A 17,973-nucleotide genomic window follows, 5' to 3' on the forward strand; every position below is an offset into this window, starting at 1 on the left:
AAACTAAAAGGGAAAGTGTCAAGTAACATCGGCCCAGAATAAAGGCTTTGTAAGAAAAGATTATACAAATTGAAATAAGAATTGAAATGTTTTTTATGAATTGTGTTTACATTATCTACAAAGAGGTTTTTAGTTATTTTGTTTAAATGCAAACCAACTCCTGTAATACTAGGAACCCAAACACTGCACCACTGTGCTAAGTACATAAGCCAGAGGGTGAAACTGACTATAAGCACAAAAGTGTATCTGAACAATTCAATTTCACTGTCCAGCCTGAGTGAAGTGGAGGAAGTAAGTAATGTGCACAAGGAAATGGATTTTGTCTTGTTTTAACAATTTCTTTTGAGAGCTCTCTGGTATACATTTTGATTAAATATAGATTTTAAAGTAATCACCCAAGGTGCATCATAAAGCTGACATATGTAAAAATGTGTAGGCTGTAAATCTGCCTTGGGCCATGCATATGTGCACACCTGAAAGGATGCAGATAAGAGGCTAACTGCAAAACGTTACCTGCCCTAATTATCTAAATCCACTGAAACCCTGCTTTTCGGGCTCTTTGACAAAACATGAGGAATACATTCAAGGGAGGTATGCTGTTAGAGCCAGACTTCTGGCTTTGCACAATTGGTGTATATGCCCCACTGCTACCACTGATCTGGAGAACAACTGCAACTGTACAGAAGACTCTGAGCCTTGATTAAACCAATAAAGTAATTGTCTAGCTCATTTCCTTGTGAAAATAGCCTACCAATAAACTGATATAAACCAATGTAACCCAATGACTAGATTGGAAAGAACAAGTAAGCTGGACTCTGCTTCCTCAGCAGGATTCTGAGGGTACTAAGAATACCTCACCTCCTTTCACCCACACCCTTCCATTCCCCAGTACACCTTTTTATGGCACATGAATTGGTTCATTTTGTAATATGATCCAAACAATCATTAGGGATTATTAGTGAGACCATTACTAGAATACTGCATCCATTTCTGGTGTCCACATTTAGAAAAATATGTTGGAAAAATTGCAAAGGGTTCAAAAAGCCACTAGAAGGCTGGAAAACATGCCCTACAGTGTAAGATGTAAGGAGCCTGGTCAACTTAGCTTACTGAAATAAAGGTTAATAAGGAAAAGGTTTCCAATGGAAGAGGGCTCTTTAATCCAGCAGGCAAAGGCATAAGAAGATGCAGTGGCTGGAAGTTGAAATTATACAAATACAAAGTGGATAATTAACCATTGGAACAACTCATCAAGGGATATAGTAGATTCTCCATCACTTGAAATCTTTAAATCAGGACTGGATATATTTCCTAAATGACAGGGTCTAGTTCAACAACAAGTTATTGAGTTTGATGCAGGAATTACTGGGTGAGGGTCTATATAGGCTCTATTATTCAAGAGGTCAGACTAGATCATAAGAACAGCCATACTGGGACAGACCAAAGGTCCATCTAGCCCAGTATCCTGTCTTCCAACAGTGGCCAATGCCAGGTGCCCTAGAGGGAATGAACAGAACAGGTAATCATCAAGTGGTTCATTCCCAGCTTCTGGCAAACAGAGGCTAGGGACACCATCCCTGCCCATCCTGGCAGATAATCATCATAATCTCTTGTGGCTTTTTAAAATCTCTGGGCGAAATCCTTGACCCACTGAAGACAATGGCAAAACTCCCGTTCACTTCAGTGGGGGCAGGATGTCACCATATAAATCTGTGAATGTTTCTAACATGCTCCAAAATACCTTTGGATAGTTGTGTGAAAATAGTGAGTTACTTTTGAGGGAGGAAGGGAAGGGAGTCATCTTCTTCTTTGCATATGCACAATGTGCCTCAGGTGGTATGTGACCCAGATTCATCACTGAATTTGGTCCACAGTTTGGATCTTAGCTTCCCTGGCTCAGGCCGGGTACTGACAGGGAGTGTGATGTTATTGTTGATCCAGGCCTCCCGGGGAAGGGGTGACAAAAACTGTTTTTCAGATGTTACCCAAAAATTTTAGACTGGTTTTAGCTCTTATCTCATTTAGCCTCAGCTGCAGTCCCATACACTACATGCCACACAGATTAAACTTGCTCCTGATAAAAGAAATCTGCATAGGTGGCTGAAGGCAACCAGAATCTATGATCTCATTAACAAACAATATTAAGGCTTAAAAGGGTACAGTTTTTCCCGTTGACATAGTTAATCCACCTCTGCTAGAGGTGATAGCTATGTTGAGAGGAGAAGCCCTCCTGTTGACACAGCACTGTCTAGACTGGAGTTTAGATCAATATAACTGTGTCCTCAGAGGTGTGGATTTTTCATACCCCTCAGCGTCGTAGTTATACCAAGGTACGTTTGTAGTGTAGACCTGGCCTTATTGTGCACATGTTTGTGGTGCACATTGAGGCCTGATCCTATTGAAGGCAACAGAAAATCTTCCAGTGACTTTAATAGGCTTTGGATCAGTTTAGATAATTTTATGTTTGGAGCCTGTGTGTTTTTAAAATGTAACAGTCCTGCATGTTTTAAAATTATTATGGATTTGCAACCACTTCACATGCATCCATTTCAGACACTAACATTGTTTATTATTGTTGTTTTAAGGTCAAATGGCTGGTGATCACACGAGACTGGAATTCCATAACATAGAGACAGGAATAATAACAGAACGCCGCTACCTGTCCTCTGTTCCCTCTAATTTCATTGGACATCTGCAGAGTCTCACATTTAACGGCATGGCATACATTGACCTATGTAAAAATGGAGACATTGATTATTGTGAGCTAAATGCCAGATTTGGTTTCAGGAATATCATAGCAGATCCTGTCACCTTTAAAACAAAAGCAAGCTATGTTGCACTGGCCACACTACAAGCCTACACATCTATGCACCTTTTTTTCCAGTTCAAAACAACATCACTGGATGGACTGATACTGTATAACAGTGGAGATGGAAATGATTTCATTGTAGTTGAATTAGTTAAAGGGTATGTACACAGCTAACTGTGCCATAAGCAAAATAGTTTGGGTTCTTTTACAGTCTTTAGACATGTTAAAATCATGAGGTTTAGGTTGAAAATCTTGACTTCCCTAATTTTTTAGAATCTGGTTGGTAAACATCCTGTGAATCTTTTTTTCTTTTCAGGTTGAAACTTAGTTAAATATGAAAAGCAAATAATAATATAGTTTGTATAGGACATAGACAAAAAATAATGCTAATGCACCCTGCTGCTTCGGCAGTAGTTAGAAACCTGGGGCTAGATCTTCAGCTAGCATAAGTCAGTGTTGATTTCACTGGAGCTAAGTTCATTTACCCCACTTGAGAATCCAGCCCCTCATACTCAGGGTTATTCTCCTTGCTTGCCAGTGACACTGGGGGGAAAAAAAGGAAACAAAATATAGGGTGCCTTAATTTGTACCTTCTCAGGTATGCAAGAAAAACTAACTTTTTAAAAAAATGTTCTTTATCCAGGTATTTACATTATGTGTTTGATTTGGGAAATGGTGCAAATCTCATCAAAGGAAGTTCTAATAAACCTCTGAATGACAATCAGTGGCACAATGTGATGATATCGAGGGATACCAATAATCTTCATACTGTGAAGATTGACACTAAAATCACAACACAAAGCACAGCAGGAGCCAGAAACTTAGACCTCAAAAGTAAGTACAATAATTCTTGTGTAATGTGTGGTGGGATACTTTGCAGATGGATAGTTATATTTGTCAAGAGTAATTTAAGTTTATGGTGCCATATAAAGATTACTATAACTGATAATTATTAATATGTCCATGTGAAATCAGTTTCTTCTCATTATTCTTACACTCTCAATTCAGTAATTTTGCATGGTTATGTAAGACCAAAAATGTAGAGAAAAAATTTCAACTTTACACTAGGTAGAAAGACAAGAGAGTGGAAAGAACACAAGGCTTTAGGACCCTGTGGAAAAAAAATCCAATAGCTGAAATTAATAAGGATGAAAGCAGTAAGGGTCTATAGGAATTAAATAAGTCTATAGAAATTACTCTAAAATTCTATACAATTAAATTGAGAATCACATCCTCACTGTAGAATTCTAAAAATTCTTTCCACAGTCCTAGATGCCACAAACACTCACAGAGAGCACAGTCCAAGAGCTGGAGTAGAAGCGTAGTGACATTATAAAACTGCCCTGTCCTTACTTGTGGTTTGGGAGAAATTCTGACCTGAAGCCTGTTATTTAGTATTTTCCATAAAGCCCGTTTACTAGCGCTTGTAAATGAGGGAAGTAAATACTGTATTACCCTGAGTGCTCTGTTCAGTCACATGCTAATTCTTATAATTTGGTATAATATCTTGCATGAAAAGCACAGTTTTGTGCTAATTCTCAAATAAAAGTAACATTTTGAAATATCAGATGCCTGCCACATTAAATATATGTGTACATTTGTGTAGGTTCAGATCTCATTTAAATATATAACTGTTTTAAAGATAATCTTGTCAACCAAATTTTGTGTGAGTGAGTGAACTGAATAGTAATTCGATTGGCAAGAATGGCTCTTAAGGAATCAAAAAGGGTAAGATAAATACAATGCATATTTGAAAGAATGTGTAAATATGTATTTTTAAAAATTTTCTACACATTGTATATAACCAAGAAAATTCATTCTGATTTCATGGTAGAATAGTCTATATTTTATAACTTTTTATATAAAAAATATATTAGGAGACACAAAACTAATAAATTAAGATGAAGAAATCTACATTTCATAACATTCAGCTTATGATACTAATTGACAAAATGCAGGAAATTCAAAGTTGATATTAATATTCCATCTTGAGCTCACTGCATTTTCTTTTAACCACCTTCTGAGTTAAAGATAATGAGTTGACCTTGGTAATTACTGTGGATTTTATGATATTTCACATGTTTGATATTTCACTTTCCCATCAGTGGCTTCCTTATCAAAAATGCTTTGTTTACAAGTCTAATCAAGATTTTCTAATTGCTAGCGCTGAAGCTTCATTTGAAAATCAAACTGTTCTTTCTGCTTTCTATATCTTTGCTCTAATTATGGACAATTACAATTCAGAATCAGAATCAGATTTTCAAAGTTATTGTTGAAGAATGAGACAGAAAAAAATCCAGCTTGTTTTTCCAGCTATACTGGCTCTGCAAGTGTGTGTGTGTGTGTGTGTGTGTGTGTGTGTGTGTGTGTGTGTGTGTGTGTGTGTGTGTGTGTGTGTGTGACAGAGAGAGAGAATATATATGTGACTATAAAAACAGATTTTGACAGTATATTAAACAGATATGACTTGGAATATGCATATTGTCATGAGCTGATAAGAGAAGTTAAACATTTTTTACTTATTTTATTGTATCCAGCTGCATCTTAATATTGTTCAGATATAGTGTTGTTGATTTTTTGTTATGTTACTTTATAAAAATTAGTTGAGTTAAAGATACTATACTTAATAAGACACTAGAGGGCACTATTATGTCACAAAATATGCTGCTTGGTGTATTCATGGAAAGATAAATGCTCCTGACAGGATAAAATAACAGGAGTACTTGTGGCACCTTAGAGACTAACAAATTTAATAAATTTGTTAGTCTCTAAGGTGCCACAAGTACTCCTGTTATTTTTGCGGATACAGACTAACACGGCGGCTACTCTGAAACCTGACAGGATAGACTATGAAATCCAACATTCCTTTGTTTTCTTCACATTTGAAATTCCACAATATTCTCTCTGCATGCAAACACATCCATTGCTCATGGACTTGCTAACTTTGAGGCTGCAGAATTTCAATGCACAAATACTAAGGAGTATAAAAGTGTATCAACATTTTAAACTAGGGAGGTGAATTATATTAGACACTGACTTTTTGGTGGAAGTTTTATGTAATTTGCCACACAGCAAAAAATCTTTGGATAAAAGAATAATAATCCTCATGATACAGTAATTGACCTTGATCAAACAGACTTTCTATCATAATACAGGTTCTCAATCTTTCTCTCGCCAGCAGTACTATGTTTTTGAGGGTTTTTTATTTTTAATGAATTAGTATGTCTTGTTTCATCAGCATAATTAAATCATGATATAGGACATCTAAAGTGAGTGGGGGTTTTGTTTGTTTTGTTTCATAAAGCTGATGAATTTTAACAAGTCAAATGGGAGACTGGGCATTCTATAATGGGAAAGCCCAGTTACATTTCACTGGTATTTCCTCTTTCTTTATTTATTTCCTTTGAATTATTCTTCCATACCATTCTTTATTTCTTTTAAATGACAATAGCACTACTCTATCGTATTACATGCTGATCCTGCAAACACTTATGCATCTGTTTAACATGACTCAGATGAGTAGTCCTGCTGACTTGATTGTACATGTTAAGCACAGCCAAACTTCCACTGGTTCTACCACCAGTTCAACTTAATTGGAGTTAGCACTAGCAGGAACACTAACGTGTACAAAAGTGCTTGCCCATGGGAAGCTTGTATATACCTTGGCCCCCACCAGTTCTGACACCAGTTCAGCTGAATGGAAGCTAAGCACTGGTTGAAATTTTTTTGTTAAATTCCGTAGTGTAGACATAGTCATAATATCCATCAACTGCTGGATATTCAAGTAAACAACAAAACAGGAGATGGAGAGGTATTAGTGTGCTTAGAATCAAATAGATGGGTTATTTCTTTTAGAAGAGAAAATGAGCAGACTGGGTTAATGCCTCATTATTCTGATCTGTTCCTGTGTTTGTATGTACAATTATAACAGATAGCCTATGAAGAGAAATGTGTCTTAACAACAAAAGCATCATAGTTCAGGCATGCATACCTGCAGAGTTACAGCAAAGGTTTCTTCGGTGTGAGTTTTTTGGTTATACTCCCTATCCTGTTTTCAGTATAGCTCATATGGTTCACACACTCATAAAGTCCAGCTCACAATTTGAAGGTTTCAAAGTTCTTCTCTAAATATACTTTTGTTCCTCTTTGTTTCCTCTACTTGACATTGTGCTCTCAGAAGCCATGCGAGTTTGGGTGACCGACCTGCTGTGTTTAAAATAATTCAACAATCTTAGTGAAGTTGAGGGGTTGCCTGGGTGTAACTGAGGGTCCATCATTTGCAGGGTCCCTTACTGCTGCCAAAGGAAAATGTTGTCCTCATTCAACTATACATTTTTCAACACCTTTAGTCATAGGTGCTGGAACTCGGAGTGCTGGGGGTGCTGCTGCACCCGCTGCCTTGAAGTGGTTTCCATCATATACAGGGTTTAGTTTGATTCAATGGCTCTCAGCACCACCACTATACAAATTGTTCCAGCACCACTGCCTTTTGTAACTCCTTTGTCTCCAGCCTTTGCCTGTGTTGATAAATCCAACTCATGGTTTTGTCTCAGTCTCTTTCTATTAAATGCTTCAAAAGCAGATGTACATCCTCAAACATAACTTTGTCTCCTCTTTCTCTCCTAAACTTTAACCACCCATTTGCTTCTACTGTGCATAATCTCGGCATTATGCTTGACCCTGACATTAACTTTTTAGGCCAAAAATTAGATTACTTCACCATAAGAAATTCCAATACTTCAACATTCGCTTTCATCCAAAATCGGGACAAAAAGTTGAAATGTCTTTTTTTTTTCAGAATGAAAAGTTGGAATAAATTTTGATTCAGAAATGTTGAAACATTTTGTTCCAGCTCAGATCAGTTTGACATTGACCTGCATCTGCCTGAGATACTTGTGCAGCCTCAAGGGTATCTCATGGATAGCTTGGGTGCTTCATGCCTCCATCCTTGCTTCAGCTCAGGCTCTCTGTCATCTGTGTCTTCATATGATTTTGCAATGTGTCTGCTTTCATTTTCCTTCTCTTCTGCCTCTTTAACAATCTGGGACAGCCTACAGTCTGAAACATCTGAAAGGAAACTGGTCAAATTCACTACTGGTGTAACTCCAGTGATTTCAGAGATGTATATATTTGGCCCAATGCCCCTACTTAGCAATTAAAACATCCTTTCAAACTTGCTATGAAGATTTAGTAGCCCATGTGTGCACAAATCTACATCTTTTACTATGATGACTGGTGATAATGAAATAACCTAATAATATTTTACTTGGCTGTCAAAATATGTTACTCATGCTGGGTGAGTGGATAGAGTGGATAGAATTTTGCAAGGCTGAACTAAACCATCTTGTTAATGGAAAAGTGAATTGTTCTAGCAGTGGAAATTGAACCTGAAGTGATTTCAATTTTCTACAACATTTGTTCCTATTGTTTTATAATCAGCCCTGTATTAATTTTGCCACATTATGTATTTCTCCTTCTCACAAGGTCTCTGTCAATAGCAATGGTCTTTCCCATTTATGAAGGCTACATCTACACTTGGAACTGGTTTGCGTAGATTTACTTGTGTATCTCACATCAAGCTAGCAGGCCAAAAATAGCAGTGAAGATGTGGTTGCACAGGAGAGTGGCAGCACAGACTGGTTGCCCACATACAAACCGGTTTGAACCCTGTGGATATGTACTCAGAGCAGTTAGCCCATGCCACCACTCACCACTGCCCATACTACTGCAGTTACAGTACTATTTTTAGAATGCTGCCTCGATGAGAGCTAGCATGAGTGGGTCTGAGACCTAGGAATCAAACCCTAGGTAGTGTAGAAGTAGCCTGAGACCCAATGCTTTGTTGAAAAGCAAAGAACAACATTTTATTTAAAAATGAAAACTTGTACAAATGAACAAGCATTAGCCATGAACTTTTCCCAAATCAACATGCATAAGTTAATTCCAGTGACCTTGCCAGAGGGATGTGAACTCTCCATGCAGAAATAGCTTTTTTTTCTTGAGGCAGAATTCCAGATACTGTTACCTGTAAACATGATGGGTGAGATGTCATCCTCCATATTTCTTCATAATCTGACTCACCTCCTATCCCCTAAAATCTAAGGTCCCCAAATACAGTGACGAACCCTGCCAGTGCTTTCCTAGTTACAGAATGTACCATGACAGTGGAACCAGTGTGACTGAAATGTGTAGGGGAAGTGGGGTAGGAGTTAAGAGATGCATAGTTCCTGTGCAGTGTAGAATCCCACTTTGTGGTATTCTCCATGTGTAGGCAAGGAAGTCAAGAGTGTGGCCTGAGGATTTGCTATAATCCATTTCTGCTTTCCATTGAGAGTCTGTGTCCCTAATTGACCTGTGTTACTTCAGGTCAGTTAGGAACACCTGAGTGCAATTAAGGGCTGCCTGAAACCTGCTGTGGGGAGAGAGGGGAGACAACCTGCTGCAAGGCTGGAGGCAGCAGGGAAATAAGCTTCTCCAGTGTGAGAGACTGCGCTCCTCCCCATAGGGGAGACACCCAAAACCCAGTGCCTGTTTAGGGGAAGGACCAACACCCTGGGGCCAGTGACAGGGCAACACCTGCCCCAGTGAGGGGCCCAGGGAAAGGTATTACCCTTTTGTTTCAGTGTGTTATAGACTTTTTCCCTTTGGCAGAGGAGCACAGACATGCTCCCGAGTGGGGGGCTGATTTACCCCAGGCCCTGTCCCTGGCAGAGGAGGGAGCATTAAGTCCAGCGAGGCAGAAGGGGTGCCTTGCCACACGTGGTGTCAGGGGTGGGATTGCATTGGCGCTGAGAACCATTCCAGGGCAAGGTAAATCACACCCCCTTAAAATGGATGACATTGTGAGGGCTCTGGTGTAGGACATGGCAGCACAACAAGAGGCTACCAGGGCTCAGACGACCGCCCAACAGGAGTCAGTATGACTATAACAGGAGACGAATCAGCTGCTGATAAGCCAGGAAGCCCAGGATCAAGCCACCCTGCAGGAGATCATGAGCCAGCTGAAGGCCCTGACCACTCTGACACATTGCCTTAATGAGACACGATCCCTAAGGGCCAGCAGTTACCTGCAAAAGGTGACGGTGGAAGATGATGTGGAGGCGTATCTTCTCACCTTTGTGAGAACGGCCCTACGTGAGGCCTGGCCCCGAGACCAGTGGGCCAGCATCCTTGCCCCTTTCCTGTGGGGGGAAGCCCAGAAGGTCTACTATGACCTGGCAGCAGAAGCAGCCACAGATTACCCCCAGTTGAAGGCAGAGATCCTGGTGAGATCCAGAGGTTCCATGAGTGGAGGTACTAGGACGGTAAGGTGCCGAGGTCACAACTGTTCAGCCTGATCCATCTAACATGGAAGTGGCTGCGCCCCAAGATCCACAGCGTGGAGAAGATTATAGAAATCATAGTGCTGGACAGGTTCATAAGAGGATTACCACCAGACCTACGAGGATGGGTTAGCCAAAATGACCCCTCCTCTTATGATGATGTAGTTGCCCTCATGGAGAGATAGTTAACGGCCAAGGAACTTTCTCGGACTACCAGGGAAGAAATGTGCCAAATCAAGAGATCAGTCACCGCCCCGAAGGACCAGACTCCCGAAGAGTCAGGCAGAACTTTGTTAGGGAGAAAGGATGCTGAAGATCGGCCGGAGTCCGCAAAGTGATTTGGGGGACTGGGGAGAGAGGATCGTGGGGTAAGACCCAATAGCCCAAAGATTAGGAGGATATCCCAAGTGAGATATAGGTGTTATGCTTGCGGAGAACTAGGGCATATCGCGGCCCAATGTCCTAACACTGAGGAGCTCATGCAATGCAACCTGGGTGGTCATGCAGGCCCACGTTACTTAATCAACCTTGTGGGGGTTGTGATAACCCCGCATAGGTACACGCGACCAGTTAAGATGAATGGCATAAAGACCATTACATTAGTGGACTCCAGGAGTGCTGTCACGCTGGTTTCAGGGAAACTAGTGGGACAGGACCAGCTGTCTCGGGCCAAACACACAGGGATAACCTGTGTACACGGCATTGTCAACTACTATCCGACCATCCCTGTACAAATTGAAGTTCAGGGGAGTACCATGGCAGGGGTGGTCCCTAAACTCCCATATCCTATCCTCATCAGACGAGACTTTGGGAATCTACTTCCGGTGGGGGAGTCCGAGGAGGGCAGTGATCTCAGGAGTGATACTATGGCCCCAGTAGGTAACCCTATCCCATTTTTCTCTGAATTTGCCCAGGACTTGTTCTCTGCAACTGGGAAGCCCTGGAATACTAGGTGAGAAAGGAGGGCGGACAAAAGGTTGGGAACCCGGATCTTGGCTAGGAACCAAAAGGTTGCACTCGTGGGGAGGCATTCTCATCCAGCTGGCAGGATGGCAACTCAGGTTGTTGACGAGACATAAGCTGGACCCAGTTCCACTGAGGCCAACCCTGGAGGGGAAACAGAAATAGGTCCCCTTGATTTTGAGCATATTGGCCCTCATTTAGAAATTTCAGGCAAGACCAAGCCAATGATCCGCTGTATGACAATATTAGAAGGGAGGTAGTTGAGGTGAATGGGGTACCAGTGGAGGGGAAACACAAAGGCTCAGGGCCATGCTTCATGATAAAAAGGGACCTGTTATATAGAGTAGTCCAAATGCAAGAGCAAGAAGTGGAGCAGCTCCTGGTGCCTTGAAGATACCAGAGAGCAGTGTTGGACCTAGCTCATAGCCATTTGTTTGGAGGACATCTAGGGATAAATAAAACCCTTGACCGAATCCGATGAAGGTTCTTTTGGCCAGGAGTTTATATTGAGGTCTGACGATATTGCACCTCCTGCCCAGAATGCCAATTACATGGCCCACGACTGCACTTAAGGACCCCTCTGGTACCTCTGCCAATTATTGAAGTCCTGTTTGAGAGGATAGCCATGGACCTGATAGGCCCACTGGAGAAGTCAGCCCGAGGCCATCAGTGTGTGCTCGTTCTTCTGGACTATGCCATCCGATACCCAGAAAGCCATACCCCTCCATAACACAATGTGTGAAGGAATTAATTCAAATGTTCTCTAGGGTAGGGATACCCAAAGAGATCTTAACGGATCAAGGAACCCCCTTCGTGTCAAAATTGATGAAGGACCTGTGTGCGATGCTCCACATACGGGCCCTACGAACGTCAGTCTACCATCCACAGACTGATGGCCTCGTCAAACGCTTTAATAGGACTCTGAAGAACATGATAAGGAAAGTAGTGAGCTGGGACGGGAAGAATTGGGATACCTTTCTACCTCACCTGATGTCCACGGGGTTCTCCCCCTTTGAGCTGCTATACAGTCGCCATCTCTGCGGCATACTGGACATTGCCAAGGAGGACTGGGAAGAACAGCCTAACCAGGGGAGAAACATCATTGAACATGTGATGCAGATGCAGGACAGGATAGCCCACGTCACCCCCATAGTGTGGGAACACATGGAGAAAACACAAGAGGCCCAACAGACCTATTGCAATCGCCAAGCAAAGGTCTGGAAGTTCCAGACAGGTGATCGGGTAATGGTGCTGGTGCCCACAGCTGAAAGCAAGCCCCTGGTCAGATGGGGCAGGGGCCACATGAAATAATAGAAGCCGTTGGGGGGGGGGTGTCAACTATAAGGTTCGACAGCCTGATTGCCAGAAGCCAGAGCAGATCTACCATGTCAACTTGTTGAAATCCTGGCAGGACAGAGGAGCTTATGTGGTCACCCTAGAGACCCAAGAAAGTAAACCACAGGGGTAAATGAGAATATCCCCTGAATTGACCCCTGAACAGCGGGCAGAAGTCACCAATATAATTTAGCGGAACCACATTGTGTTCTCAACGAAGCCAGGCAGAACCACTGAAACTCATCATCATATCATCACGGACCCTGGAGTAAAGGTGAATATTAAGCCATACTGGATCCCAGAGGCAAAAAGAAAGGAGATTAGGACCGAAGTTAAGAGGATGCTGGAGCTAGGAGTCATTGAGGAGTCCCATAGTCAGTGGTCCAGTTCAATCATTCTGGTACCTAAGCCAGATGGCACCATGAGATTCTGCAATGCCTTCCAGAAATTAAACGAGCTGTCCCAGTTCGATGCCTATCCCATACCTCAGCTAGATGAGCTAATCGACCAGTTGGGAAAAGCATGATTCCTGTCCCTCCCTCGACCTGACCAAAGGTTATTGGCAAATCCCTCTGGCTAAGGAGAAGACTGCTTTTTCTACACCAGAAAGCTTGTACCAATATACTCTCCTCCCTTTTGGATTACACGGGGCTCCCGCAACCTTCCAGCGGCTCATGGAAACCCTATGCTACTACCTACTCAGACGGTGTCCATAGGGGAGACACCCAAAACCCAGTGCCTGTTTAGGGGAAGGACTGACACCCCAGGGCCAGTAACAGGACAACACCTGCCCAGTGAGGGGCCCTTTTGTTTCGGTGCGTTATAGACTTTTTCCCTTTGTTTGACAGAGGAGCACTCCTCAGGCCTGCACTGAGGCCTACTGGGAAGGCTCTGAGAAACAAACCCCAAAGAGGGAAGACAGATACGCTCCAGAGTGGGGGCGGAGGGGCTGATTTACCCCAGGCCCTGTCCCTGCCAGAGGAGGGAGTGCTAAGTCCGGCGAGGCAGAAGGGGTGCCTTGCCACAGTGTGCAGGTGAATGAAAGCTACTCCAGCCATTGGTCTACACTTGAAGTATTACTAATGCCAAGCATTCAGAAATCTTAGTTGGCCTCCACAAAAATAATAAGATTGGCATAAGAACCATGAGTTTATAAAAATACTAATTTCATGGTTCTTTTGATTTGATATTGGGCTGTATTAGTAGAAATATTGCCAGCAGAATGAGGGAAGTGATTATTCCCCTCTATTCGGCACTGGTGAGGCCACACCTGGAGTATTGCATCCAGTTTTGGTCCTCCACTACAAAAGGGATGTGGACAAATTGGAGAAAGTCCAGCGGAGGGCAATGAAAATGATTTGGGGGTGGGGGCAGATGACTTAGAATCATAGACTATTAGGGTTGGAAGAGTCCTCAGGAGGTCATCTAGTCCAATCCCCTGCTCAAAGCAGGACCAACACCAACTAAACCTTCCCAGCCAGGGTTTTCTCAAGCCAGGCCTTAAAAACCTCTAGGGATACAGATTCCACCACCTCCTTTGAGAAGAGGCTGAGGGAACTGGGTTTATTTAGTCTGCAGAAGAGAAGAGTGGGGGGGGATTTGATAGAAGCCTTCAACTACCTGAAGGGGGGTTCCAAAGAGGATGGAGCTATTTCACTAGGAGGGTGGTGAAGCACTGGAATGCTTTACCTAGGGATGTGGTGGAATCTCCTTCCTTGGAGGTTTTTAAGGCCCGGCTTGACAAAGCCCTGGCTGGGATGATTTAGTTGGGAATTGGTCCTGCTTTGAGCAGGGGATTGGACTAGATGACCTTCTGAAGTCTCTTCCAACCCTAATATTCTATGATTCTATGATCTTCTAGTGTTTGAGCCTTTAGGGGGTCACTTTTTCAAGCTTTTTTCTAAAGCTGTGATGACTAGAAACGTGTTTTTATCAAAGCTGAGATACTCATCTAATCAAATGAATCCAGAAGCTAGGGATTTAAGAAAATCACCAAAAGTCAGGATAGTCTCAATAAAATCTCTATAGTTGGCTACACTGCAGTAGCCTCTGCAGTACAATTCTGCAGCTGCTCTGTAGCTGGTGTGATGGGACAAGGCCAGATGGCTACAGTAAAGTAGTGAGGAACAGGTATGTTAGCCCCAGGCTAAACAAATCCCTGGTACCATGGTAACCAAATGGCAGTTGCTCCAGGTTAATCAAGACACCTGGGGCCAATTAAGATCCTTCTAGAAGGCAGTGGAGATAGCTAGATTGATTGGGACACCTGAAGCCAATCAAGGGCTGGCTGGAACTAGTTAAAAGTCTCCCAGTTAGTCAGTGAGGGGTGGGTGTCAGGAGCTATAGGAGGGAGCTGTGCTGTTGGAGGAACGAAGCAGTACAAATCTATATCAGGTTCAAGGAAGGAGGCCCTGAGGTAATTGTGAAGAAAATATTGAGTGGGGGCTGCTGTGGGGAAGTGGCCCAGGGAATTGTACACATCCTATTTCCAAAAAGTCAGCTTCCATAGCTGCTAATTTTAGGGTCCCTGGGCTGGAGCCCGGAGTAGAGGGTGGGCCTGGGTTCCCCCCTCCCCTCCCTGATTAATCACTGATACTGAGAGACAACAGAGACTGTGCGAGGGAGGGTTGCTTCTCCTCACCTCCCTTCCTGGCTTATGATGAAAATGGCTCAGTAGACTGTGACCCTTGCCTCTAGAGAGAGAAGGGCTATGCGGAGGGTCACAGTGAGCCTCTGAGGCTAGCAAAATCCATCAGGAAACGCAGGACCCAAGGAGTCAAGGACAGAACTTTGTCACACTGTGGAAATTCTTTCCCTTTGTCCCCCACCCCCCCAACTCATCTACTCAGCACCCAGCTGGTTTAAGTGGTCTGGATGCTGTCCTCTGAAGCCTTCTGAAATACCCAAATCCATAGTTTTATACTAGTAATGTGTGAACCTCAAAAGCTTTGAAATGCATCTAAGGCCTGGTCTACACTAACCCCCCAATTCGAACTAAGGTATGCAACTTCAGCTACGTGAATAACGTAGCTGAAGTCGACGTACCTTAGTTCGAACTTACCGCGGTCCAGACGCGGCAGGCAGGCTCCCCCGTCGACTCCGCGTACTCCTCGCGCCGAGCAGGATTACCGGAGTCGACGGCGAGCACTTCTGGGTTCGATTTATCGCGTCCAGACAAGACACGATAAATCGAACCCAGAAGTTCGATTGCCTGCCGCCGAACCAGCACGGTAAGTATAGACAAGCCCTAAGAGGTTATTCAAAATGTATCCTAATTACCAGTATCTGAACCTTTTGAGGAGGTCTGTCTGTCTGTCTGCAGTCATGGTCTAAAACCCTTCCCCCAAGAATTGACAGTTTTTTCCCATCTCTAAATAAACCTATGAACTTGGTTCAAGCCTATCTGAGCTAGATTTTTTTGAACCTACTCCTTGAATTCTCTGAGGGGAACCTTCCAAATCTTTTCTTCAAAATATGCAGTACTAGTAGTACTTTGTAACTCCCTTAAAGGGTCCTGGAGTGCTGACTAAGCAGCCTCATTGCAATAGTAGCTGATTCATGTAATAGTTTCCGTAGATTATTGGAAGGCAATTGGATGGGTGAGGGGTTTAGTAATAAGATACTAAGCCTTTCACTTCTATCAGATTCAGTCCCAGTACACATTCAGAGTGGCAAAGCTTTTTAACATCTGATAACTGCTTAATGGTCTATGTAGGGGACCACGTGAAGCCCTAGGAAGGGGGAAGAGTTCTAGAGAGATGACCGATCCCTGAAAATCCCTCTTTCAACTGGACAGGGATGATCTACATACAGAGGAATCCCTTTTTGTGTACATCTTGAAAGCATAAAATGGGCTAGTATTAAGTGTTTGCTGTCAAACAGAGAGTGAGTGAGTGATTATGGAGGAACTGTCTACAGGAAACTGGAAGGGAAATCTGGATACCGTATAGCATGAAAAGACTGCTTCATGGTATTTTGTATGGGTTTTAGTTGTATGCAATTTACAGCTGTGTTGAGTGCATGAATACAATAAAGGGCATTTGGAATGCTTGAACACCTCACCCCCCACACACAGCATAACCACCTCCCCCCAGTGTGAAGTAATTGGCATAGGGTAGATTCTATGGGAAATGGATTACCACACACATTTATGCGGCAATTAGATTTTATTATTTACCATTTAGCATGCACCACCAACTTTCCCTCACAGTACATTGGACAAACAGATTGCTTTAGTTTTAAATCTGCTTAATCTCTGTCAATACTGATGCCTTCCACTTCCTCTTCCTAACAAAATATTAAAGTCAGGAGAAGTACTATCACTGGGGTTGTCAGTTCTCTTTGGTGTGTTTTATTCAGGGCCGGCTCCAGGCACCAGCGAAGGAAGCAGGTGCCTGGGGTGGCCAATGGAAAGGGGCGGCAGTGCGTCCGTTGTCGGGGCGGCACATCCCGAGCGGCGGCGGCGGCACTTTGGCGGCAGCTCAATCGGCCCGCTCCGGATAGGTGGCAATTTGGCGGCGGGTCCTTCACTCGCTGTCTTGCTCCTCGGTGGCACTTTGGCGGCAGCTCGATCGGGTTATTCTTTTTTTTTTTTTTTCGCCGCTTGGGGTGGCAAAAAAGCTGGAGCTGGCACTAGTTTTATTGTATCTGTTTCTTGTATCAGAATCTGTTATTTAAGAGCTGGATTCTGGCTTTAGGTGCATTCCTGATCAAGGTTTCTAAGCTGCACCATGCCAAGAGTAGTCCTGAGAGACATTGTGACTTAGACACCCCTCTCCCTAGCACTCCCTTTACTTTATTCAAAACTCAGCTGCTACAGTCATCTTCCTTCTCATGTTTCTGACCACTTAGCTCCACCCCCTTTTAGAATAGTTTCTGTGAAATGTGAAGTTTTTATCCAACATAAATAGGTTTGCTCTAAGGCAGTGAGTTGGGTGGGAAAATTCAGCAGGGAGTGGAAATGACATAGCAGCAGCACAAGGGGGGACAGTGGTGGATAGCACAGTAGGTGCAGCAAAGGTATGAAGTAGTGGATGGCATGGCAACAGCAGGAGAGGAGACTGAAGACAGCAGCACAGCTGAGGCTGGTGAGGAAAGTCCACAAGGCAGCAGGTAGTGGGTAGCACAGTATGATCAGGGGAGTTGGAGAAAAGTAGAGCAGCAGGTCTGAGGAGTTTTACCTCCAACCTGGAATGTGACATACTATCAAATTAGAAGCAAAAGAATCTGCACTGTGCTCCTTCTCATTGTGACCATCAAAACTGCTAACTCTCTGGCACCTACCTCATCTATTTGCCTTTGGTATATGTCATAGTGTGCAAAGCTCCCATGAATATTAAAAAGAATGAGTAGTGTCAGTCAAGGGGGAGGAATATCATTGATAAATTCTCTTGATAAGCAGAACTGTAATCTGTGCTATACGCTGAAAAGGAATGAATATAGAGAGAGCCCAGTAGACAACCACATGGAAGCATTTTTCCTCATGATGGAGGGTATGGAAGGCACAATGGAAGACATCCTCTGTGCTATAAGCAGCAGATCTCA

General features: G+C 43.1%; 1 protein-coding gene across 25 annotated transcripts in view; it reads left to right on the forward strand.

The window, feature by feature from the left end:
• NRXN1 (neurexin 1) overlaps positions 1-17,973 on the forward strand; it is a 1,214,702-nt gene that overhangs the window by 615,554 nt on the left and 581,175 nt on the right. For all 25 annotated transcript variants that reach the window (XM_065401764.1, XM_065401747.1, XM_065401749.1 and 22 more), the window contains 2 exons: positions 2,586-2,967; positions 3,453-3,643. In XM_065401764.1, coding sequence (XP_065257836.1) covers positions 2,586-2,967; positions 3,453-3,643 — 573 coding nt within the window. The remainder of the gene's footprint in view (positions 1-2,585; positions 2,968-3,452; positions 3,644-17,973) is intronic.

Source organism: Emys orbicularis, chromosome 3 (assembly GCF_028017835.1).
Source record: "Emys orbicularis isolate rEmyOrb1 chromosome 3, rEmyOrb1.hap1, whole genome shotgun sequence".
NCBI lineage: Eukaryota > Metazoa > Chordata > Testudines > Emydidae > Emys > Emys orbicularis.